This window comes from Nelumbo nucifera, chromosome 4 (assembly GCF_055504915.1).
Source record: "Nelumbo nucifera cultivar China Antique chromosome 4, China Antique-T2T, whole genome shotgun sequence".
In the NCBI taxonomy this organism is placed as follows: Eukaryota; Viridiplantae; Streptophyta; class Magnoliopsida; order Proteales; family Nelumbonaceae; genus Nelumbo; species Nelumbo nucifera.
Genome location: NC_142652.1, coordinates 21,449,749 through 21,473,931, shown reverse-complemented (window position 1 = coordinate 21,473,931; position 24,183 = coordinate 21,449,749). Strand labels below are relative to the sequence as shown.

General features: G+C 36.8%; 2 protein-coding genes across 3 annotated transcripts; one reads left to right on the top strand and one right to left on the bottom strand.

The window, feature by feature from the left end:
• Nucleotides 1-6,086: 6,086 nt before the first annotated feature.
• LOC104597892 (protein DROOPING LEAF-like) lies at nt 6,087-8,611 on the bottom strand. Of its 2 annotated transcripts, none has more exons than XM_010259669.3 (7): nt 7,936-8,611; nt 7,363-7,491; nt 6,977-7,079; nt 6,787-6,835; nt 6,569-6,644; nt 6,406-6,465; nt 6,087-6,314 (listed from the first exon to the last, which is right to left on the bottom strand). In XM_010259669.3, the coding sequence occupies exons 1-7, from the start codon at nt 8,002-8,004 to the stop codon at nt 6,237-6,239; spliced, it is 564 nt and encodes a 187-aa protein (XP_010257971.1). In that variant the 5' UTR covers nt 8,005-8,611; the 3' UTR covers nt 6,087-6,236. The 2 variants fall into 2 exon arrangements, with proteins under 2 accessions (XP_010257971.1, XP_010257972.1); XM_010259670.3 differs by having other exon boundaries at nt 6,977-7,070; nt 7,936-8,607.
• Nucleotides 8,612-13,348: 4,737 nt separating this feature from the next.
• Nucleotides 13,349-20,270, top strand: LOC104597893 (N2,N2-dimethylguanosine tRNA methyltransferase). Its single transcript, XM_010259671.3, has 12 exons — nt 13,349-13,708; nt 14,985-15,275; nt 15,486-15,573; nt 15,961-16,082; nt 16,312-16,451; nt 16,545-16,617; nt 16,928-17,016; nt 17,179-17,284; nt 17,950-18,162; nt 18,797-18,991; nt 19,334-19,411; nt 19,797-20,270. Exons 1-12 carry the CDS (start codon nt 13,562-13,564, stop codon nt 20,043-20,045), a joined length of 1,791 nt encoding a protein of 596 aa, XP_010257973.1. The 5' UTR covers nt 13,349-13,561; the 3' UTR covers nt 20,046-20,270.
• The last annotated feature ends 3,913 nt before the right edge of the window (nt 20,271-24,183 follow it).

Here is a 24,183-nt window from a genome sequence, read left to right as displayed (position 1 = left end):
CATGCAAGGCCATATTTTGGTTTAAGAAGAATTGAGGAAAAAATGCAGGAAAAGTTCCCAAAAGATGGTAATGATATGTAGGACAAAAGTCTAATTTGATTCTTCATCAGTGCATAATCTTGTTAATGTTAGTTCCAATATTATGAACTCAATAGAACAATCCTTGGTGACTTCATTCTGTATGCTACATAAAATTCAATCATATTCGAAGTCTAAAAAGCTGGCAAACTATTTGAAGCTTCACCATAAAGAGGCAGCATATTAAAGATGTATCATTGGAGGGTGAATTGCTAGACTGGGTGTTAATGTTATTGGTGCATCTTTTTTCCCTTTCTGTAATCTGTTTTGCTTGTAGCTACTTCATTAGTCATTACCCACTGTCTCTTTGGAAATATTCCCTCGATGCGAGAGTTCTTACCCATCCAACTTCCATTAAATAGAGTATATTGTTCGAACTCCTTAAATCTTAATTTGTTTTCAAAGGCAAAGTGGGTCTGGTCACACACACGATCTCCAGTCCCTACTTCTCTCCCTTTTATTTATTAAGTTTTTTTTTTTCAAGTTGAACCAAATGATTTTTAAAACTTACCAAGCAACGAGGATTAAAAATGCCTTTTAATTTTTTTTCCCTCTTCTGAAGCAAATAACAGGAAAGTGGTCAAAAGTTAAAATTTGAATTGTAAACAGCTGTGAAAATGGTGTACTGATCAGATGGTATACAAGTAGGGAGATTTCCTACACGTGGCAAATGTTTTAAGGCTGTAAGGCACCCATGAATGAAGAGGCCAGCGAGATGGGACTCTCTGGCCTCCCAACTGGGTTGCCACCTAGAAATATTGCTACATCTTTTGTGGAAGCTTCACCAAAAAACCCGATTAGCACTTTAGCAGAGCTTCTCACATATGTATAACCGCATAAGACTCTTGCCTCCTGCCTCCGGGTGGAAAGTTCCAAGAATGGCTACTCTTCGTATCGCTTAAAAGAGCAAGGGCCATCATGCCTTCTGGGTCCTTGCATGTGCAATCTACTCTGACCAGAGTAGAAGTATATTCCAGTAGCAAATTAGCTAATAAATCCGACTGGCTTGTCTGTGTATTAATGACTGGATCGAGTTTGATGAATTTTTATTGGTTTTCTGCTCAAATTCTACCTATATTACAATACCTCACCTCTTGAATTGTGATTACGTATCTAAGATGGTGAATCAATAAAACCCTCTATTTTCTGAGAGTGACTCATAACCCCAGGGTCAGAATTTATAAGCTCAAAGTACATTTGTGGTAGGTAGTAGCTCGGAATTCACGGGCAAGTATGGGTGCATAGAGTATGGTTTTTGGACCTTCTGAATGTTTATAGCTTTGCGGTGGGAATTAGAAATTTGCATCAGGTCTGTTTATAGTTTTCTGATTTTCTTTTTATTAATGCTTATTGGGAAGTGAGGACCAGTTATTGAATGGATCAAACATGAGCATGATCAGATAATCTTTCCGGACTTTGTTGTATCTTGGAGCTGAAATGAATGTATTAAACAATAATACATGTGAGAAGGGTGAAGTAAATAGGAACGGGATCTGCTCCTTACACATGGGCGTCTTACAGGCACATCCACCATGCCTTGAGAACATTTTCCATGAATAATAACTTAAAAGTATGAGAGATGTTCCCAATGCATGATAGGATGTACCTGTGAGGAGCAGATCCGGCATCAAATAAACAATGGAGACTTAAATAGGCTCCAGGCTGTAGGTATAGGTGTAGGAGTCCTCCTTCACTGTCTCGATTGTTAAATTGAATGGATCTCGGATCTTCTTCTGTCAAAAAACTGTTCGAATAATGAATACAACATCTTTGGTGTCGATTGTTATTTGGATATCCGACATAACTGACACTCTTGCCCAACTAAGGCTGGGGTCTTTTTGAAAAAAAGACTCACCCACCCACCATCTTGATGATACGACTACTCTCTCTCTAATAATATAAATCATGGTCCATGGGCATATATAGCCTATCCTTGAAATTGGGAAGTACGAGCTAGAGTTAGATTGTCTGCATTATCCCATCTTTACTAAAATTTTCTATTTTGACAGCACAGCAGAGCAGCACCAAAATCCTTGCTCTTGTGATGATGTCATCACGAGTGGAGTACAATTTAGTAGTGTAGTGTAGGATACAGTGGTGGCCTATGACTATGAGGCAGCTGAGTGGCAGACTTTGGTGACAGGTGTTGCACATTTGCTTGTGTCTTTGATATGCTTACTGAGACTGATGAGTATGGCTACCAGTACCAGATCCCATCATCATACCAGGTGGGATCTGGGATGGTATGGTCCACTCATATGTGTGTCCAAATTACACCACATAAGTAATGAGACACCTGTCATAGTGTACAGTGCAGCAGATCTGAACTCAAGGTTTGCCACTTGGACAGAGCTCAGGGGAGATGGGATGAGTCTCATGAAACCAAAAACTGTCACTACTTTGAAAGCCGGCTGCGGCATATTAGAAACATCTCCTCGTGATTCTGCCCATATATCCATATGTGGTTGCAGGTTGGATGCTGTTTTCTCATAGTTTTTTTTTTTTTTTATGCTTTCAAGCGGCACAGGGTAGAATTTTTACTCTGTTAAGTGGGATTTGATCCCAAGTCTCAGTTAGAGAACTCACTAACCGAGTCTGTTGGCACCTTTCAAACACCAATCTAAAATTTTAATTTGTTGAAGCATGATTCAATGCTTGTGAATCCGGTCTCCTTCCTTGTGAGCTTGATCATGTACTATTAATTCCAACCCTTTTGGTAAGGCATTAACATGATTCAATTAATAGTCATATTTTACTTCTCTCTCTCTCATCATTGTGAACATTTTACATTGCTTTGGTCCCCGGCTTGGGGCTGGGCCCATTTCTCATGAAAAGGTCAGATTGTGGCATAATGATCCAAATCGACCCAATCCAGCCTTATTAATTACATTGTGTGAACTTTCTGCATTTTTGAGTTCCAATTGCATCATTTGGTGTTATCTGTTCCAATCCGATAAGAAAAAACCCAATTAATTATGTAACCGCAAATACACTAGAGTAGTGCAAGACAAATATACATACCCTGTCTACTGACAGAAATTCTGAGCTTCTTGTCTAAACTGATGAAAATATCCCTTCAGTTGGAGTCTGGATATAAATCCTATCAAAAAACAAATATAATTAAGCATAGGATCATGAATTATAAAGATGCATGATGGAACTCTTACACTTAGCTTTTGTTAATGCTCAAGGAAATTGATCATCGGTGCATGCTTACTTGCTTCCTAGCTAGCTAATAATAAGCATTTTACATTACTCTTGTGAGGTGAATTTTGACGGGTTTTATGGTTTCACCAGCCGGTGTACTATGCAAATTAATTAGTTAGGTCTGATTCTAAATTCTATTGGCTGTTGCATGCATGGGAGCCATCGATGTGTTAAGAGATATGACAACACAGAAAGACGAGGACTTCTTTCTCATAAATGATCTGTATGAGATATTTGAAAATTTGAATGGTTGTAGGTTTACGGTGGAATTCAGAATTCTGAGGTGGAGTGCAATTCAATTATCCTTTTATTTATATTATTCAATGTATTGAGAGGCAAGCCTGACAGTCTCACAACGAATGCTGACAAGTAAATGACGCCAGAGCTTGCCGGATTATTCCCATGAATCTCTGATGATCTAAGGGGGAGCTGATCGAATCATTTGGGGTCTATAACTCAGAAAGATCAGAGCTGAAGCAGGGTAAGGGTAAGCTTTGCCGTATTTCGCTTGTAATCCTTCAAATATCTTCACAAGAATTAATTCTTGTTGATGGTTTCTATCTACTGTTCCAAAAATCAGAGATGCCTTCCGAATCAGCAACACCATTTTCGGAGGGCGCATGAATAGAATTATAAAATGGTTCATCATTCAGCTCTTGTGTAGCCTTTGACTATGAGCCCCAAATTGACCAAATCCAGTTTTAAAATAGACGGATGATACAGTTTGTTTATTCACTTCTGGTTAGCCAAAGCACAGAACCAAGTGTTAGTTGATCAATTCAGACCAAGTGTACTTTTTGTTTTTTAGATATGGGACTCTTTCACTCCTCGTACTCACATGTGCATCTCAACAATTCACCTCTTGGATAGGTATACATCTAACCTATTTAGGGTGTATTTGCCATAAGTGTATGATTTTATTTTTCAAAAACAATCATATCAGCAAAGAATAAATAGATTTTGCTCGTGTTGCAGTTTTTCTTTTTCCGTTTTTCAAACACAAAACGCATAATCATTTTGTGGAACACCCCCTTAATGATCCAAATTATTATCAAATAATAACCATTAATTAATTTAGTGGGTCTATTAAGATATCATCATTTATATGGTTATTATTTTTTTTGGTATCTATCATTTATATGGCTAAGGTCACAATATGATGGAATTCTAGAGTGGCAAGTTCCATAATGAAAGTGCTCTTACCAATCACAATAACAACAATGACATGTCCTACTAAGCAACCGGTTATCTAAGTTGAGATGAAGACCCACTCTGAGAAAGATCTCACTCTAAACAATGTTTAGGTAAACAATATAAAGTGAGGTGTTCCGAGGTGTGAGAGAGTGATACCCTCTCGGCCCAGGTCTCCAACAAATTCCCTATTTTATTCTTCTTGTAAATTTTGGTGGTAATACAAATGATTCTATTTTAACCATCTACGTGTAAATCGAATTGACCCCAGTTAACAGTTAACATTTTACATTGTTTCAGGCTCGGGCTTCTGATTCCGATTGAGTCTATTGAAATTTTGACAAAATCGCAACTCTAACCCAAAAATATTGCAACCCTAACTACTACACAACTGATCTAATAGTTGGCCTAGAACATTAGTCCGAAGCAGTGTAAAATGTTAATTCTAGCCACCCCAAATTGTCTATATCGACAATTGGGGGGAGGGGGGGTAATTGCAATTTGAATTTTGAAGGGAGAGCATTATTACAGTTATAATTAGGGTATCCCCATATTGAAACATGGTCCTGTTCTACACATGTAGACGTTTCCACAATTGGCAGACATAAGGAAGGAGTGAAGCAAAAATAAGGATCTTCTGCTGGTGAGATTTGGGAAATTTCAGATTTCGCCTTAATTAATTAGCTACCCTTTGACAAAGAAAACAAAAACCTTGAATACTATGCAGCAATGTCACATCGTCACATATTATCCAAAACTAGCTAATCATACCTAATGTGATGATTAAATTATAGTTGCTTTAGGGGTTTGATCAATTAATTGTAATTAAACCAACATTGACAAGGATGGAAATCTCTATTATGTCCATATGGCATCCGTTTTCTGACATTATTAAAAAAAAAAAATAAAGGAGAGCAACTATTTTACCCATTTAAATTTAAGCAAATTGAAGAACAAACTGAGGCCATGGGGGGATTTGAAAAACTACTAAATAAATGAGTCTAAGGAGTGCATACAATATAGCAAATGTTCATGTAAAATTTGGAACCAACAATAAAGAATACGGAAAATTTTGAATAAATAAACATATAGTACATTAAAGGATTGGCCAAATACATATTCGTGTTTAATATCTTCTCATAAAAAATTGGCATGTTTTATAGGTAATAAAAATATGTTTAATTTTATATTATATTATATATATATATATAATTTTTAAATTTAAAAATATTTATAAAGTCTAAATTTCCCAATTGTTTGGTACCCTATTTGAAAACCCAAATTATTTACATATTATACATTTTCCCAAATTGATCATCAGTTTTATTTTATTTTTTTCAAAATACAGAAAGATTACAATGGTTATTAATTCTCACAAGCCATGCCACTAATTGATCACACCTTACCCTAGCGCGAAGCATTTATACACTAACTAAACTTACTAGAATGTTTTCTTGTAGAAATTCCGAGCTCCTAACAGATTAAAAGGTTTGTTTATATACAATTAATTAATTGATTGAGAAAGATGACCTCCTATTTTATGATTTTATCTGGAATTAATATGGTTATAACGTTAAGAGTATCTAAAGCATTTTCTCCCTCAGCAGATATACTTCAGATTACACAGGTACATAGATCTCAACATTCTGTACATAGTTCAGTCCATGAAGAACACAACCATCATTAAGCATAAGATTGTGCAAAACTGCAAATTAAGGAGTCTGAAAGAAGTTAGCTGATGAAATGACCTATATATCTGTCTATCTCTTGTGCTCGGTGGACTCCAATTTTTTGGGGGCATTGTCAATTCTTTCCATTAAGGAAGTAATACTTCGTTCCTGCACCAACAGATTATTAAAACACAGAGCCAAATTTGAAATATACGGAATGTATTTCAAGCTAGAAATTGAAGGAAATTGTTATCCTTACATTGCTCTTATTGTTCTCAGAAATCGATCCATTTGGCGGATATGGAATGTACCTGGCCCACTATAACCAAACAATTTAGGAATGTATATCGAACTGGAAATCACACGACGTTTCTAAATTCTAAGGGGTCTTACATTCAATATTGCCACCAAAAAGTACTTACATTTTTTGCTGCTGTGCTGAAAGCTTCTCGATGGGGTATTTCAGGGTTGGCCGCTTTGATGCGCTGTATCTCCTCCCTTCCATGGAAAATAGAAAATAATAGTTATAAGCCACTATTTCATATTTTCCTGATAGTTTATTTGATGGGAGGTATAAATTAATACTAAATTAGCTATATATAACTACATTCAGAATAATGTATCTTCTTCTTCTTCTTACTTCATAAACCGATTGTAAGCAGATGGAAGCCTGTGTTTCTTCTCGGGTGCTGCCAAAGAACCCAACCAACATAAACCAAACAAAAAACGTCAGAGAGAGAGAGAGAGAGAGAGATGTGATGATGCAATTTAATCCAAGAAATCGGTGGAATTAATACTAGTTTAAAGCAGGGTAGCTGAAAATAATCTACGTTTTACAACATAAGGAACATTTGGGGACGTCTGCTGGGTAGACGTCGATGAGGAGGATGAGGATTGGCTCTTTCTGTAACCATTGCCAAAAACCTGCAATTTCTTCAGGAATTGAACACCTTCATCAGTTAGTAACCAAATTTGTTCCGTGCATATTATATTCTCTTCTTTTCTTGGAAAGTAATATATAGAAGAAGAAAATGGCCAATAAAGGAAACCAACTACAGTAACATCAACAAATAAGGGAACACCTAGGTAAGATGGAGAGAGAGAGAGAGAGTCATACTTGAATCAAAACAACTACAGGTAAAACTAGTAGAAGTGGTAGCAGCAGTGAACAACAACATTAGTATGAAGGAGAGAAGATGAGAGTTTGGAGAGTGACCTGAGAGCCAAGTTGCTGATCCAGACGTTGGCCTTGCAAAGGAGGTCTGGTGCTTAGAAAGGAAAGGTTACTGCAGTGACCACATTTTACAGTCACTGTATCCAAAAACCGTTTGCATGGAATTCCAACCTTCATCCACAACAACACAAAGAAACAAATTAAGGAACCTCTTATATAAATAAATAAAATATTCACCGATCGATAAAGTTTTCAAGTTACAGGCAGCAATAATAAACACGCACCATCTTCCTAATAATAAGAAATTAAGAACAAGATAATTAGTGGGTTCTCCACCAAACACGTTCTAGCTTTCTTGTTCTTTAATTTATGAGTTTGGTTGAGTAAAGGAAGAAAAAGATGGTAAGCAGAAAGAGTGCATGCGTGAAATAATTAAATAACAAGTCTAATTATCTCAGACACAGGTTAATTATTCTCTGTATTTCAATTGGCTCCATTCGTTTTCCCTTTCTCTAATCTATAAAGACTGCAAGAATTGCTTTCTTCTAACTTGTATGATTTGAATAAGAGCATCCTCATCATGATGCTCTAAGTAGGTCTTTGTACGTAAATTACCGCTAGAACTGTGTTGCAAAAGTTGCAGCGGACGTAGCAAAGATGCTCCGACGAAGGGACGTAATCCATGGGGTGGGGAGTGAGGATTTCTTCTTCGACGAGTAAGAGAGAGAAAGAGTGTTTGTGTATGTCTATGTGTATATGTGTGTGAAGAAGAAGAAGAAGAGATAGGTTTGAATTTTAAAGTGAGACAGAGAAAGGTGTAGGTTTTCTGATAGATATGTGTTTTGGTATCGCAAAAAGAAAATCTAGGGCTACTACAACTATGCTCGTTATGAGCTCCGGTCTCGCTGAGATGCAGACTGCAGAGATGGCTTGCCCCGCCAAAAGATACGCGACACACACGCACACGCATGACGCAGTCACGCACTCGATTAGAGAGAGAATCACAGAGAGAGATTGTGAAATTCTCGCGATATGTTTAATGTTTTGTTGATGAGTTGAAGATTATTGGTTACATGTTAGTGTGATGCAGATTCAAAGTTCAAATTTTAAGGAAGGTGGTGGGGTGAGGTGAAGGATCTCTCTCTCTCTCCCTCTCATATACTGATGTAAGCCACACTGTAATGCATGGTCCGTCCATGACACCCCAGGACCAGGAGCCTAGTCTATCTTTTCATACATTGCATGGTTATTAAGGCCTGCACCATGGCCCGCCCAAGCCCAAACTCATTCTCGGTGGCACCTCCCAGTTCCCACTGTATATTTGAGATCAAAGACTGATCTTCTCTCTTTCTTTCTGGGTATTAATTCAGCGCGCTCCTTTTAACAAAGCCTTATCCGCCTTTCTCTGTCATCTCCTTTTTCTTTTATTTTTGTATTATTGAAGCTGATCAGGGTTCTTATATATGAAAAAAACTACCTTAATTTATACAATTACCGGCAGTCCAAGACGTGTTTGCACACTAATTACTTCAATCAAAATCCCATTAATCAGCTACTATTTGTCTCTCATGCACTCTCTCTCTCTCTCTCTCTCTCTCTCTCTCTCACACACACACACATTCAGACTTAAAATCTCAATTACTTCTTCTTCCCTACTTTGTTAACCCGCGAGGAATTCAAACTTCCGGATAGATATGTTCACTCCACATGGAAGCCTACAGTAAACAAAAGCCAAAAAGTCTGTAGATGAAGCACTAAAGCCTTATTAGCCTGACCATCGAAAACAAAAAGCAGCCTTATGTTGACGAAACCCAATGACCAAAAAAAAAGAAAGACCAAACTAGAATCAATCCATCTAGCAGCTAACTTCATTTCTCATGGCACTTGAAAGAATACGAAACATCAAAACTATATATGGATTGTTTCTCGTGGTACGTTGTTCATCATGTAATCAAATAAAATGGCACATCCATCGATCTATAAGAATAAGCCCCCCTGATCTAACACTACTACTGTGTCTGAACTCTAAAGCTAGGCTTGGCCCAATATCATACACCCATCTGATGATCTTGGGCACCCAATGACCCTAGCTTTAAAATTATTAATTAATTGTAAATTCTGAAAGCGTCAAGACTTGGACCCAGCAGGCAGCAACGAAATGGGCGTTCAAGGAACGTAACCATGAATATATATATATATATGTTAGTCAGTGAGGCAGATAAACGAAAAGAGAAATTGGGCCCAACCGCCCAAGCGTATCGAGAAATATAAAGGATTATGGGGGTTGGGGGAGGAGGGAGGAGGGAGCCCCTTTTGGGGTACCGCGTACCGGGTACCGGGTACACTCACAAACAAAGAAACCTGAAAACGACGGAAGCTAGGATCACATGTCACCATCATAGTAAATTTAGGGGTCTCGGGCCTCTCGGCTTGTGGTGTGGGGGGGGAGCCGGGAGCCGGGGATTGATGTGACGATTCCTCGATTACCAAACATGGAAACACCCTCTCTTTTCTCTTGCTATCTTCAACTTTCTTTCTTTATATAATCGACTTTCCCAAGGCCTCTCTCTCTCCTTTTGTACTCTTTTCTCCAATTCTTCAATTCAACGCCTTTGTCTTCTACATTTCATGTCTTCTTCTTCTTCTTCCAAGTTCCAACCAATAACACCCCCCCCCCCTCCATTCCCACCGGCCCTCTCGTTACTCTGAATCTCTGATGGTGATCTGATCATTAACGGATTTGGGTATAATAATTATATCTGGAGAGACACTTTTCGTTACCTCTATCTGGAAAGCTTGATTTGAAATCCCATCACACCACTAGCTTGTTTAACAGCTTCAACCCCTCCCCAATCCCCATCTCTCTAGTCAATACATTGTTTATCATACCCAAAGCACGAGAAATTTCTCTCTCCTTCGTTGGTTAGAGACTTAGAGTAGCCAATGCTGTCCTTGGAGAACCGAAAGAGGGAACTAGTTAGCTTTAAATAAAACATAAAATAATCACTACTTCACGAAAAGAACAAAAGTAACCTTCACCCGGCCCGGCCCATAGATTACAAGCATTTGATGTGGCTATATGTTCTATGGAAGGGTGTTGTGGCAGCAATAATAATTTAGTAGATTTTTTTTTTTGTTTTTGTTTTGGGTAACACATCAATTCATTGCATTAGAACATAATAAGGATCACAAACAACATTAATTATCTGAGTTTAAACAAGGAATCAGCCAGCTCTGAGGGAAGAGATCCAAATCCGAAACAGCCAATCCCTGCTAGGCTGCTATCTACGAAATTAATGAGCTACACTACTCTATTAACCTTCATGTTCACAGACTCAAAACCAGATACTTGGTTAAATGTTGGGCTGACAAGCATGAGAATGCAAGAGCACCCATTTTGTGAAAAGTTAGGACAGTGTCCAATCCAGCCCTCCCAAGACCTCATATAGCTAGTAGCCTAGGACCAACATTGAGTAATTAATGTCCTTTTTAAATTTCTTGTGTTGTAATTGTCATTATCATATCCTTTTAATTCGGATTAATTCTTGAAAAACTGCCTAGAGAAAGTAAGGAAGTTTAATTTTGTCTTTATAGTCTGGAGCAACTGGAGGATTTATACGGCAAAAAATGACAATCTTCGATCGTACCTAGGGATGACAGGCCCGTGGGTTTTGGCAGCAGAAATCATCGATACAAATAATCACTGCTTCTAAAGACTACACATTCTCTGGATGCCAAATTTGCTTCTTTGGCATTCATTATATATGTCTGAATTTCTTCCCTAATTCCTGCTTCTCTTTATCTGCTTTATGATTATGGGGGAAAAGATTTGGACCCACTTCTTTATTTTATACATATATCGCATTGAATTATTAGTAGTGGTACATGTACAGCCATGTCGTTTGTGACATTTCAAGAAGAAACCAAACACTACCTCTAGAATCGGATTCTCATTGGGTGAATACATATACATGCATGCCATGAAATGAATCCATCCTTGATCCAGTTACTTGTGAAGTATAAATATTTACTCATACCTCTGCCATTACATGATCCTTCCATCTATACTGATGATCATGGGACTTTTGTTTTTCGCCTTGTCACTCTAATTTTTTACTTTGACCATGTTTTAATTTCTTGACTTAATTCCATTTAATCCTCTCTACAAATCAGATTCTAAATGGGTTTGGTTTTGGTTCACCCAGGTCTGACCACCGCCACTCTGATCTTTAAAGTTTAAACCACCAAATTTACAAGGGATCTAATAAGCCCTAATTAAACCAGGCACATGATTATCTGGTCCAATCCGCCTTTTACAGAATTGCCACCTTTCCTATGATATGGTTTACAGGCTGCATTACTCAGCACTTAACTCTAGAGGCAAAGGCGTTAAGGCATGAAATACATATATATTATATATGTGCTTCTCCAAAAACATACTTAATTTCTAAGTTTCAAGTTTCAAGGTAAGAAACATCTATATACTTAGGAGTTGAACCTAAGCCCAATCCAACATAGATAAAGGCCCAAAATCAGCTTTCATTTCTAAAATCTTGCCCAATCCAACATAGATAAAAGCTGTGATTAATACACTCTTCTACTTATTTGTTAACTGGCATTACCCTGATGCACTGTGACCAACCAATGAAACATGGACATATCTGTTATGGAAATAAATTCAAAGCATCACTTGAATTTATTGTACATTAATTTCCATTGCTAGCTTTCCCGTGTTCATTGGGAGAGTAAAGGGTAGATCGGTTGATGGCCGGGCTCGGGCTTGGCTTCTGCTATAACTTGAATAGGCCCGACCCAAAGACGAAGTCCAAAACAGTGTAAAGTTGGGCTTAACGGGCCACCTGTGATCCTTATTTTCTAGGCTTGAGCAGTTATGGACTCTGGAGTCGCTAACATAGAGTATAGGGGCAGTGAGGCCCAATGACTGTGTCATGTCTCCGCATTGGCCATTGGGAGTGATATTGAGAAACCATCACAATTGGGTCAGCATCAAATCCATAGATAGTGCTGCACACTGAGCTTGGCTAGATTAATGTGCAGTTAGCGAGGCTTTAGGTTTTGGCTATTAAATAGATGATCCAGTCTGGGCCTTGCCTGTTTATTTATTAGAGGGACCACGCGCTAAACCCAAAATCAGTTGGATGAAATTTCTGGCAAATTGTTTCTTTCAAACTAATCTATTTTCATTTATTTGAATATATTGTGCATGAAATATTTTTATATTAGGGAAAATATGATAGATATTGATATCACCTTTTTAATTGAAATATTAAAAAGTTAAGTTAGATACCGCATTGAGTTCAGATCTGCTACCCAAAAGACGCGCATAACATGTCCCAACAGGCCACCTCATAATTTCATATCATGTGAGCCTATGAGGTGGGTCCGGGCACGAATGATAATCCATTTATTTTGGATCACTTTGTGGGTCATCCGTTTTCGCGTTACTTGGGCAGTTGGGTGGGTGGTGGAAATATCAAATAGTGGAATGACAAACAGCTGCTGGTTGGAATGGATCGTGGTCCCTCATCCCTCTGAATCTGATATTCCCATTCAGCACGGTGGGACGTGGGTGCGTGATTGCGTGCGTTGCGGCAATTAGCTTTGTTGTTCACTTGTGCACTCTTAGAGTTAAACTTGGTCCAACAATTAGCTTCCTTGCTGTACTAGCTTAACTGTTAATGGTTCGACCATTCGGTTCGGTTTATCTCTCTAGTCGATTCTAGTGCATTATAAACTTGATTGAGTTGAGTTAACACTACCAAAAATAAATTCCCTGCTAGGCTGCTACAGTGCTACTGCAGAAACAAATAACCTATAGATCTGCTTTAGAAATTTACACTTCTTGGACTGGATCAGATTGTTGTATAGACATGAATCCATGATGCCACGGTTCAACCAAACCGATTATTACCAACTCCAGCGATTCCATATCCGGTCTGATTCTCATGACGTCGCAGCTGCAGGTAACTGGCAACTAGGGTTTAAGTACCAAAAGCAAATAAGGACTGTGAAATCTGAAATAGTGAGGGTTTATCACCACTTCATTATATAAAGATTACAAGCAGTATATGAACGTGGTTGCAGAATCCCTTACGATTCGGCACAAAAATCTGCGTCTAGAGTTCTTTCATTGTCATCTCCTTTGTTACCAGCTCTATCTATCGATAACACGAACAATAAAGGGAGCAGTAGACAGGAAAAATATTCCTCCTTGGACGTCATGGGTGAAGCTGGAGGAATTGAGCAGCAGCAGAAATCGAGTGATAAAACTATGTCTACTGACCCCAATGATTACACCATCATCAAAGAAGGAGAGGCTGAGATACTCATGCATGCCAAGAATGAAGTCTTCTATAATAAAACCCAGGTATTGTTTCTCTTCTGCGTTTCTCTTGTTTGTGCAAATTGTTTGAAAGTAAGCTACTTTAGTTCAAATATTTATTGGATGATTACTTGAAAAAATGTCATACTTATTCTTTTTTTTTCCCTCTTCGTTTTATTTTGAAATTTTGGTTTTTACGATTTGTTTCTCTGTTTTCTGTGTGATTTTCTTTCTGGAAATTTTTTGTTTTGAATTGATCACTGCATGGGTTTGTTATATGCTCTCGGATGGTGGGAAATACTGGACTTCTATTTCTTTACTTTATAACGTGTATTCCAGCTTTAGGATCACATTACACATAGACATTTGAGGCTATCCAATAAATTTGCAGAGTGGAAATCTCCAAGAAACGATTTTGATGGGAATAATGGATAAAAGTAGTTAACTTTCAAACTTATTGCAGACTTTTATACTTCAAAATAGCTTATATACAAAAATATACTTCAAAAAAGATGGAGGGAAAAACATGTAATTGGTATTCAGTACAAGATTCACATTCTTTATTCAGTAAGCAAAAATGATTGCAACTCTCTCTCTCTCTCTCTATACCTGAAGTAAATCACTTTCGTCGAGCCTGGATATAATGCCTCACCCTGCATCTAAGCATAACTCCCTGCTAATATTATGACACTGGACAGGGTTTCTACAAAAATCAACACAAATCAAATCAATCAATGCCATAAATAACAACTTATTTTATCCTATCTGAATTAACTAAAGTCAAGTCCCAGTTGTCCTTCCAATACATAAATAGATGTGATTTTTCTCTGCTGCCTATGCTGCCTTTCAACTTCACAACTGGAAGCATTAACACTCATGAAAAGTAGAATAGCAAGACCAATATGATTTTGACTCACAATTCTGGCTGTTTTACTTGGATTACTTTGGATGATTTCTTGGAAGTTTAAGCTATATTTGCATTGTCTTTTTTATATTTCATTGTCATCAAAGTTGATTTGAAAAGTTCAATTCATTGGAATTCCATGGTCTCCTTTTTCTTATTGTTGATTTAAGGTTTTCTCTTCGTAGTACTCTTTCTGTAGGATCCCAATTAGGATTTCTTTATCAACAAGTACTTTTTTTCTTGATGGTGATTTAAGATCCCATCCTAGCTTGTTTCCCTTCATTCTGTTTCACATGGGTTGGAACATTATTTGTTTGACATATTCATTTGTTGTCTAGGGGAATACTTTCCATTTGTCAGTGGCCTTGGCATTTCTTCTGTGAATTAAGAGGACTGATCTTGTCACCTTATAAACAGGTTAATAACAGAGATTTATCAATTGCCGTCCTAAGGACTTTCATATCTAAACTTAAAGAGGAACATGAAGCAAGGAACAATAAAAGGATGAAGACACCACAGAAGGTATCAGAGGAGGCTTATTCTGGGAATGTAGAGGAAGCAGCAACTGATATACCTGTCTCCCGTAGTCCGAAGTCAAATGGAGAATGTGATGCTAAGGCTGAGCCATCTGAAGATGATCCACAAGAAACTGTTGACCTTACTGAGGGAAAAGGGCAGAGGCAAGTGAAGCCACCCATAGTTCTTGAGGTTGATTTCTGATCTTTAACTGACTTATTTCTTTATTTTTATTATACTGCATAATCATAAGCATGTTCTTAATTTCAGTTTCTTATTTACTGAATGTTTTGATATGTATGATACTAAGATGTGGAAGTATTCTGTTTGAAACTATACGCCCTTATTGGTTGGGTTCATCCTTGTTGAACTTAGTTGGTCTTTTTCACTGTGAGATTTCAGGCTTTGGCTGCTTCAGGGTTAAGAGCCATTCGATATGCACGTGAAGTAGAGGGTATTGGTCAAGTTGTAGCTCTAGATAATGATAAAGGTAGGTCTAAATTTTCAATCTGTTAGGTTTTGTGATTTGCTATTTTCAATCTTCTCATTTGCTTCTTAATCCTGCTGAACCATGCAGTGACTATGGTAGCAAACTGATTAACAATAATAATTGGTGTATTCTAATGGAAAGTTCAAAACTTGGTTTCTCTTTTATGGCACTAAAGTTTAGAACTCGGTCCTTTTCAATATTTCAAGGTGTTAACATGGGAATGAAGAAACAAAACGGGGGCCTTTTGGAAAATCTTTGTATATCATTTTATCATGCAATTCATTATTCCCTTTATATTATAATTTTTAAATCATTCTATTGTATTTATATTTCTGGAATGAAGAATATTCGTTAAAAAACCAAGCATGATACATATCCTCTTTGCAGCATCTGTTGAAGCTTGCAAGAGAAACATAAAATTCAATGGTTCAGTAGCTTGTTCAAAGGTTGAATCTCATCTAGCTGATGCTCGTATTTTCATGCTCACCCACCAGAAAGAATTTGATGTGGTATGTACCATGTACCATTGGTTTTGAGATTTGCTAGTCTCTTGGGAGCTGTGTTTTGTCACACTTTCTGAATATAGGAATGTGGGATGTTTATATTGTGTAATGATTAAAACCCATCTATCCTCTATCTTTGTTTTGGAGTTTGTTTTCCTCCTTTCCTATTTCTTTTCTTGCTTCTCATTTTGCTAGCAAACCACATACAATTCTTACCCAGTGACTGGCATTTCAGGTTGATCTTGATCCATATGGATCGCCTTCTGTATTTCTGGACTCTGCAGTTCAATGTGTTGCAGATGGAGGCATGTTGATGTGCACTGCCACTGATATGGCAGTGCTTTGTGGGGGCAATGGGGAGGTCTGCTATTCCAAGTGAGGATTTTTGCTTCCTTATCTTCAAATGGATCAGTGTTTGCTACTTTATGGCTCTTTTTTTTAAAAAAAGTACTTGATTGTGGAATTCAGGTATGGTTCATATCCACTGAGAGGAAAATATTGCCATGAAATGGCTCTGAGGATTCTACTTGCCTGCATTGAGGTGCTTCTATCTCCTTAAAGAAACTTTTGGTTTAAATTTGTTTAAATAGTGGATAAGTTTCATTTAGAAAAGGGAAAGAAGTATGGTCCTTCCAGGTTTTCTTCCTCCCAATGTTTTCAAGTTTTAGTGGAAGTCTGAATCAAATGATTTAGAATTTACCTCCCTGTTTTCCAAAACACACAGTATGAGCCTTTTTTCCTATTTCCTTCTTTTTTTCTTTTTGACATTTTAGTTAGTCCTTGTCTATATTTTCCCTATTAACCTTCTGGTATTAAATTTTCTCCTCTTTTCTTTCTTTCTTATAATGCAGAGCCATGCAAATCGCTACAAGAGATATATTGTACCTGTCCTCTCTGTACAAATAGATTTTTATGTTCGTGTCTTCGTGCGCATATTTACGTGGGTGGCTTATTTCTTTTGAGTGAGCATGATATTAGCTATTTGATGTATCTAATAAGATAAATGATTTTTTATGGATAAATAAGATGATTGATGTTTCCCTGTCATCCTACTGGTTTATTGGATAATGTTGTCTGCTAATGCATCAAATGTGATTCACAGATCTGCTAGTGCAATGAAGAACACACCTCTTAAGCTTTCATATGTTTATCAGTGTATTGGGTGTGACTCTTTTCATCTGCAATGTCTTGGGAGGTCTGTCACAAAGGTAATGCAACAACTATACATCTGGTTCTATATACACTTAATTTTTCCCCTGATAAAATTTATTCAAGATGTCCAGCTGTATAATTAGGTCAACTGAAGTCAATTCAATGATTCCAAAGTATGATGTTCCGTTTGTCACATTAAATATAATGCTACCGTTCTCTCAAGAAAAAAAAATGATGATCTCCCGTTTATCTTAATGCATTAGAATATTTAAAACTGTACCAAAACCCAAAAGAAATTCCCATTGGTAATTACTAAAATCTCACAAAAAAGCCACAATGATTAGGTTCACAAATTAGTCTAGGCAATATTTCACTAGGTTATTGTTGCGAGAAGAGAAAATATTTGAAGATTCAAATTGAAGGGAGGGCAAAATAGGCTTTCTGTAGCCAACCCTTGTAATTGGAATATGGCATTGTTGACAGTTCTTTTATCTATTCATTAGCAGTTGTTCTTCTTCTTCTATCTGTGCTTTTATGCGTCTGCATCTATATATCTTTATATCTATTAATTAGCAGTTCTTCTTCTAGCAGCAGCCATCTCTTTTGTTTTAAACCTATTTTTGTTAGTGCCTATACAAATCAAAATTGATTTTATTGCTGTTTAAGTAACTCAATTTAATTCTTATTGCTTCTTATCCTCTTCTCTTTTATATTTTTAAAGAATAACAGCGTTAGATATTTACCGGGGTTCGGTCCTGTGGTTCCTCGAGAGTGCAGCGACTGCGGGAAGAAGTTTAACATGGGTGGACCTATATGGTCTGCCCCTATCCATGATCAAGAATGGGTAGCTTCTATATTGGCAAATGTTAAATCTATGAAGGACAGGTATCCTGCATATGATCGGATCTCTGCTGTGTTAACAACAATATCTGAGGTATCACAACATTTTGATGTTTTCAATCAGGCTGATATTAATCTTATTTTGTAAGAACATTCATTAGTAAAAGAGTTGTTGCATTTGAAGTATACATAATAATCCTATTTTTAAATAGAGAAGATACAGGTATTATTATGGTTTGTTTTACTAATGGGAGAGAGAATGCAGTTTTGCTGATACATGATATTTTGTAAGGAAAGTCCTTTCACAATGCATCATATGATTGCATTGACCATAGTTTCCTATATCCGCAGGTGGGCCATTTCATTGGTTTTAGGCAATTGGCCTCTTTGTTAACTGGCCATGGTTAAACTCTGCATCTATTTTCTTTCATGGGCCTGACTTTCTGATCCATGATATTTCTTCTCTTTTCTGTTTTTTATGTGAACAGTGTCCAACCTTCATTTTAGACAGTTTATATAAAAACTGTAGATGATAATTACTCTAGTTTTGGGGCAATGGAAAAATTCTATAGGTGGGAGTGGAACATGAATTTGGATATTCCAACTACAAACCAATGAGGTTACTTCTATAGATATTCTTTTTCTTTTTAATAGAATGGTATGGGCCTTCTACTTTCTTTTAGCTTTCCCTTGACTATATCTCATTCCTATTGACATCTTATCTGCAGGAGTTGCTTGATATTCCTCTCTTTGTGAGTCTTCACAGCTTATGTGGGACACTGAAATGTACATCCCCTTCAGCAGTTATGTTTCGCTCTGCTGTAATTAATGCAGGATATCGTATCTCTGGAACTCATGTCAATCCATTGGGCTTGAAATCAGATGCTCCCATGGATGTCATTTGGGATATTATGCGTTGTTGGGTAATCACTATACAACTTGCTCTAGTATTCACACCATCAGTTGGTGTGGCATATAAAAGCAACCATAATCTTACAATGTCATATCAACATGTGTTATAACTTGTAATATTCTCTAATTAGTTGGTGTTTTTTAAATGAGTAGTGGATCATATCTTGCTGTCTTGGCTAGGCTACTTGCTAATATATTACTGAAAATAACTACATTCTCCAAATGTTGTCAATGCCCTCTAGACTTAAATTGTTATTTGATTATGCAGTACTATAAGATTACTGTGCTACAAAGATTATCTGAATGATTTGCAGATTTCACATTGTGGTTCATTGATTGGTTCACTGGTGTAGGTCAAGAATCATCCAGTAAAAGCACAATCCCCAGACCAATCTGGAACTGTAATCCTCGCCAAGGAACCGACTTTGCAAGTTTGTCTCTGATCCTACTTTGTTGCTCTATTTTCCTCATTCCTGTTATCTGCATTTCAAATAGGTGAAGAAATTGAGCCTAAACTATGAGATTATAGTGAAAAAAAATTGCAATTAAAGGTGGCTGAACCTGATAGTTATGATTAGAATCATGTATGGAGAGTCCTTCAGTTTGACTACTGAAGATGCCGGTGTATGTTTTTGTTTCTTCCTTTTTTTGGGACCTGATTAAGTTTAAATATAACTTAATCAAACACCGGTTGACGTTGATCTCTTAGCCAGAGATAATCATATAAACACAATAGTGGAATCACAAATTTAGGGCCCCAACCGTGATTGTTAGCTGAAAATTATATAATCCACCTCTTATCTCTTCTTTTGGCAGGCCAATTTTGCTCGAGCAGTTGCCTCCCTTAGCAAAGCCCAAGCCAAGAAGATAGCACGATTCCTTCCAAATCCAGAAAAGCACTGGGGACCAAAGGTCAGAGCAGGCCGTCAGATCACCAGCAAGCATGCATCTCTGTTGGGTCCACATGTAATTAATGGAATTAATAACCATGAAGAAGGAGATGAGCCAGAAGCTAAGCGTCAGAAAACAGATAACCACAATTCCCCTTCATGTCAAGAAGTTTGATCACGCTTTATTTATTACATGTACCACAAAATCCATGGAATGCTGTTGTTTGAGAGACCAGAACCACCTCGTATTCTCAAAGTGTGGAGAGAGATACCCAATGAAAGAATACATTGTCGAAGAATCCGAAGGGTTCTGTGAAATTTTGATTAAAGTTATTGAGACAGAATTGTATGTTAACGTTCTCCATTTCCTAATGTGAAAAATACATCTTTTACAAATCCATATTGTGCTTGTGACATCTTTAATAACAAGTCTGTTTTTATGTTCCATTGCCACCCTCCCGAGTTTACACTTGAAAAATTGATGTGGCTCTACATGTAGCTGACAGATGAGACTTGAGAGATGACTAATGTTGTGATCTGCGACCACAAAACGCTGGCCACGTCCTATGCACAACATCCCGCGGCTGCATATGGGATCTCCCCATGAATTCCAGCAGAGTACAGGAGATGTTCCCCCACTGTGGCCATGTTTCAAATCTTGGAAACATCCTTTGTGTATATATATTTGCAAAGGTAGTTCTGCACATATTTATCTCTCCTAGGGCATAACACTGCATTTAATACATAGAAAAAAAATTAAAAATCAAATTCAATATTAGAGATGAAAAAGTTCTTCAAAGTTCGTTTGCTGCTCGCTGGGGCTGTTTAGTCACCCTTTGTCCTTTGAGGTGGATAGTTGAGGCGTTATGCCCTCCTAGTTTTGCCTCCATTTTGGTTGAGTGTGATGCAGCTCACCCACCTCAATTTATATATATATATATATATATGTATATATAAACCTCATTCTTGCTTTCTTCTCAACTCTCTCTCCATTCCCCTTTTCACCATTCACATTAAGCCAAGTCAATAGGGGTTTAGCCTATCTTATTAGGCCAAATCAGCAGCCCTATCTTTTTCCTGATTTTTCTCCCCTTTTCTTCTCATCTCTAATATATGATTGGATTGTGTTTCTTATTTTGAGTGTTTTTCTGGAGAAAATAACTGGCCTAACCATTCTTTCATTTCCATATTTACTTAATTTACGGAGTGAAAGAGAAATTATGAATGAGACCTGCCATGTCTCCCACTAGAAGAGGTCTATTGGTTCTGTGTTCCAAATGTAATGCAACTTCTCTTCAAACCCAACTTTTATCAATGTTTTGTGGATCTTACTTGATAGAATACCTTTGTGACACCACCCGGCCCTTAACCCTTTCAAATAAAGCAAATTACACTTAAATTTGTTTCTTTCTGTTTCAGATAATTGCATGTTCACATAATCACATCTTTGAAGTTTGTATGGTGCTTTTGTTTGAGTCTAGACAGTGTTCAACCTAGGTAAGCGTTAGTCTCTATTTTTTCCATTTTAATCTTCTTTTTGTTTGTGCCAGAGAAAATGTAGACAAGCTTTTGAACATCGATCTCTATTTGGAGTACAGACTGTGTTCAGCGATTCTATGTGTAAGTTTGCTTTACAAGAGGAGTCTGTGTTAAACGACTCTAAATAAATGTGTTAAGCAACTCCCTGTTAAGTAAATGTAAATCTATGCAAAGCCCCCTTCATTTTGGGAGGGGACTGCGTAATGTTGTATAGGCTGACTTTAACTGCTATGGAGTTGTATGGATGAATAAGATGATTATTTCAGGTAATAAATGATCTGTTTTTAGCTTTTTCCGGTGTCAAATAGTTTCTGTGTGATTTTGAACAAAGATAGGTAGGTCAATGTCATAGAAAACATTAATTTGCACTGACAGAGGGTTTCTATGTTGATGAGAATTCATGGCCATTAGGAAAACAAGGCATAAGTTCGCTCTTGCAACGGCTTGGGGTCGGCCGTCGGGGCTTCCATTGCATAAAGGCTGCACAAGAATTCACGGGAACATCAAGATGTACAAGTCTGTAAACTTTCGAAGCTACCTTGGGTTCTTCCTTCATTCCTGCAATATTAATAGCATCCTACTCTATTAAATGGCAAAGTTAAGCTCCTTGCTGATCAAGAAATGTAGACAAGCTGAGTTGGGTTTCTCACAAGTCATTTGTTGAAGAGAAAAAAAAAAAAGTCCATCTTTAACTTTACTTGGCCCCACGATTTGCTCTTTCTGCCATGTTTTGAAGTTGTCCTAAATGTAATAGAAGCCAATACTATTATATTTTCCAATCTTCCTTTTTAGAAGCTTCCTCCAAAAAGTTATAAAAAAATATGTGGAGTTATAATTATTTAATTTTTTTCTGTGATTTTGCTTATATTAGTTTTAAGATGGTTAAATCTTGAGGCTGTGTTTGGTTTCAATGCGAATTTATTTGCACTGATGTAAAATCATAGCAGTGCAAATGATTTTTGTGTAAATTATGATTTATTTTTGGGAAATTTCTACTTTATTATCCTGAACTTTAGGGGCAGTGTCAAGTTAGTACGCTAACTTTCAAACGTTTCGCTGCAATACCTAAACTTTCAAAAAGTGTCAAATTGGTCCCTATCATTAATCGACCGTCGGTTATCTGTTGAAAATGCCAAAACTACCATTTAAAAGAATATATTGTTCATTGTCTCCTATCTTGAGACTGAACTGGTTATCTTCAAAGAAAAAGAGAGAAAAAAACATGAAATATCACTGTTTTCAAAACTAGACCGGACCAGACAGTTGGACCGGGAAAATCGGGAACCGGTCACCTGACCGATTCCATTTTCCTCCAAAACAGAATTTTCCCTCAAAACTGTTGATTTTGGTCAGCAAACTGCTGAACCGGTCGGTTAACCGTTCGAATGGTTTTGACCGTTTTGCAATTTTTTAATTTTTTTTTATTTTTTTATCAGAACGGGCCGGCCATTTGAGTCCAACGGTCATACTGTTCGAACTGGTAACCGGACCCCTGACCGGTTCGTTTTTAAAAACCATGTGAAATATGATAGAAGGGAACAATAACTAAAAGCAAAGAAATAACAAGACAAGCATGTGCTTCAGATCCAAAGGTAGAAGACAATAACTTCATTATTTTATAATCTCAAACACTTCAACTGGTTCAGTCTCAAGGTAGAAGACAATGAACAGTGTCTTCTTTTGATGGATAGTTTTGACATTTTCAACAGATAACTGACAGTTGATTAATGACAGTGACCAACTTGACACTTTTTGAAAGTTTAGGTACTGTAGTGGCACGTTTGAAAATTTGGGTACTAACATAATATTACCCCCAAAGTTCAGGGTACTAAAATGGAATTTTCCCTTTATTTTTATTTCAAATTTTATCTTATTCTGTTTGATTGGAGTACAAATAAAGTAAAGCTACACTTGAAACAACATAAAATAAAACCCAAAACAAAATTAAACCAGAATTTGCATTCTTTTCATTTGCACTCTCATACATTTGTACTAGTGCAAGTAAAATTACTGCAACCAAACACAACCTAAATTGCAATTTTTGTCCTTTTGACATAATTATTTTATTCATGATTACATGTTTCACATGAAAAATGACATAGGAAAAATGACATAGGAGTAAATGAGTAATCAATAGAGCTCTTCAATTCAATTTTCTTCTTTGTAATTTTTCTTATATTCCTGAAGTTTTTTTTTTTTTGAAGCTCAAATTTTACAATATAGGTTTTGATATAGTGTTTTACATGATTCTATTGCGGTGAACATAATTGGCATGAGAAATAACATATATATTGAAATAAGCAAGAAGCTCTCCAATGAGTTGTATCTTTGTCCATTAAAGTATTAACATAATAGCAGCTAATTAAAACCTATACAGATTTATCTACCAATAATAATTTTTTTTTAATTTTAGTACTTTTGAGTTCTAATTGAAAATAAAATTAATAATAAATTATCAATTTCAAATTTAATTTTATTATTTTAAAATTCATTTAAATTGAAATCAGTTTATAACCTTCCAATGAAAAGTATACTAAAACCAAGGTTCTAAATATCGATATAGGCTTATACGCTGGTAGGGTGTACCGGCTTGTATCAGTGTTTTATTTATTTTTTTCAAAACTGGTTCAAAGGGGTCGGTTTAAGTCCCAGCTGCCCTCTGAATCATGTGGGGGTGTAGGGAAGGCCCCAATACGATATGTATCGATTGATACGGGATTATACATGATGAAATTTTGAACCTTGACTAAAACTATTTAGTAAGTTATTATACA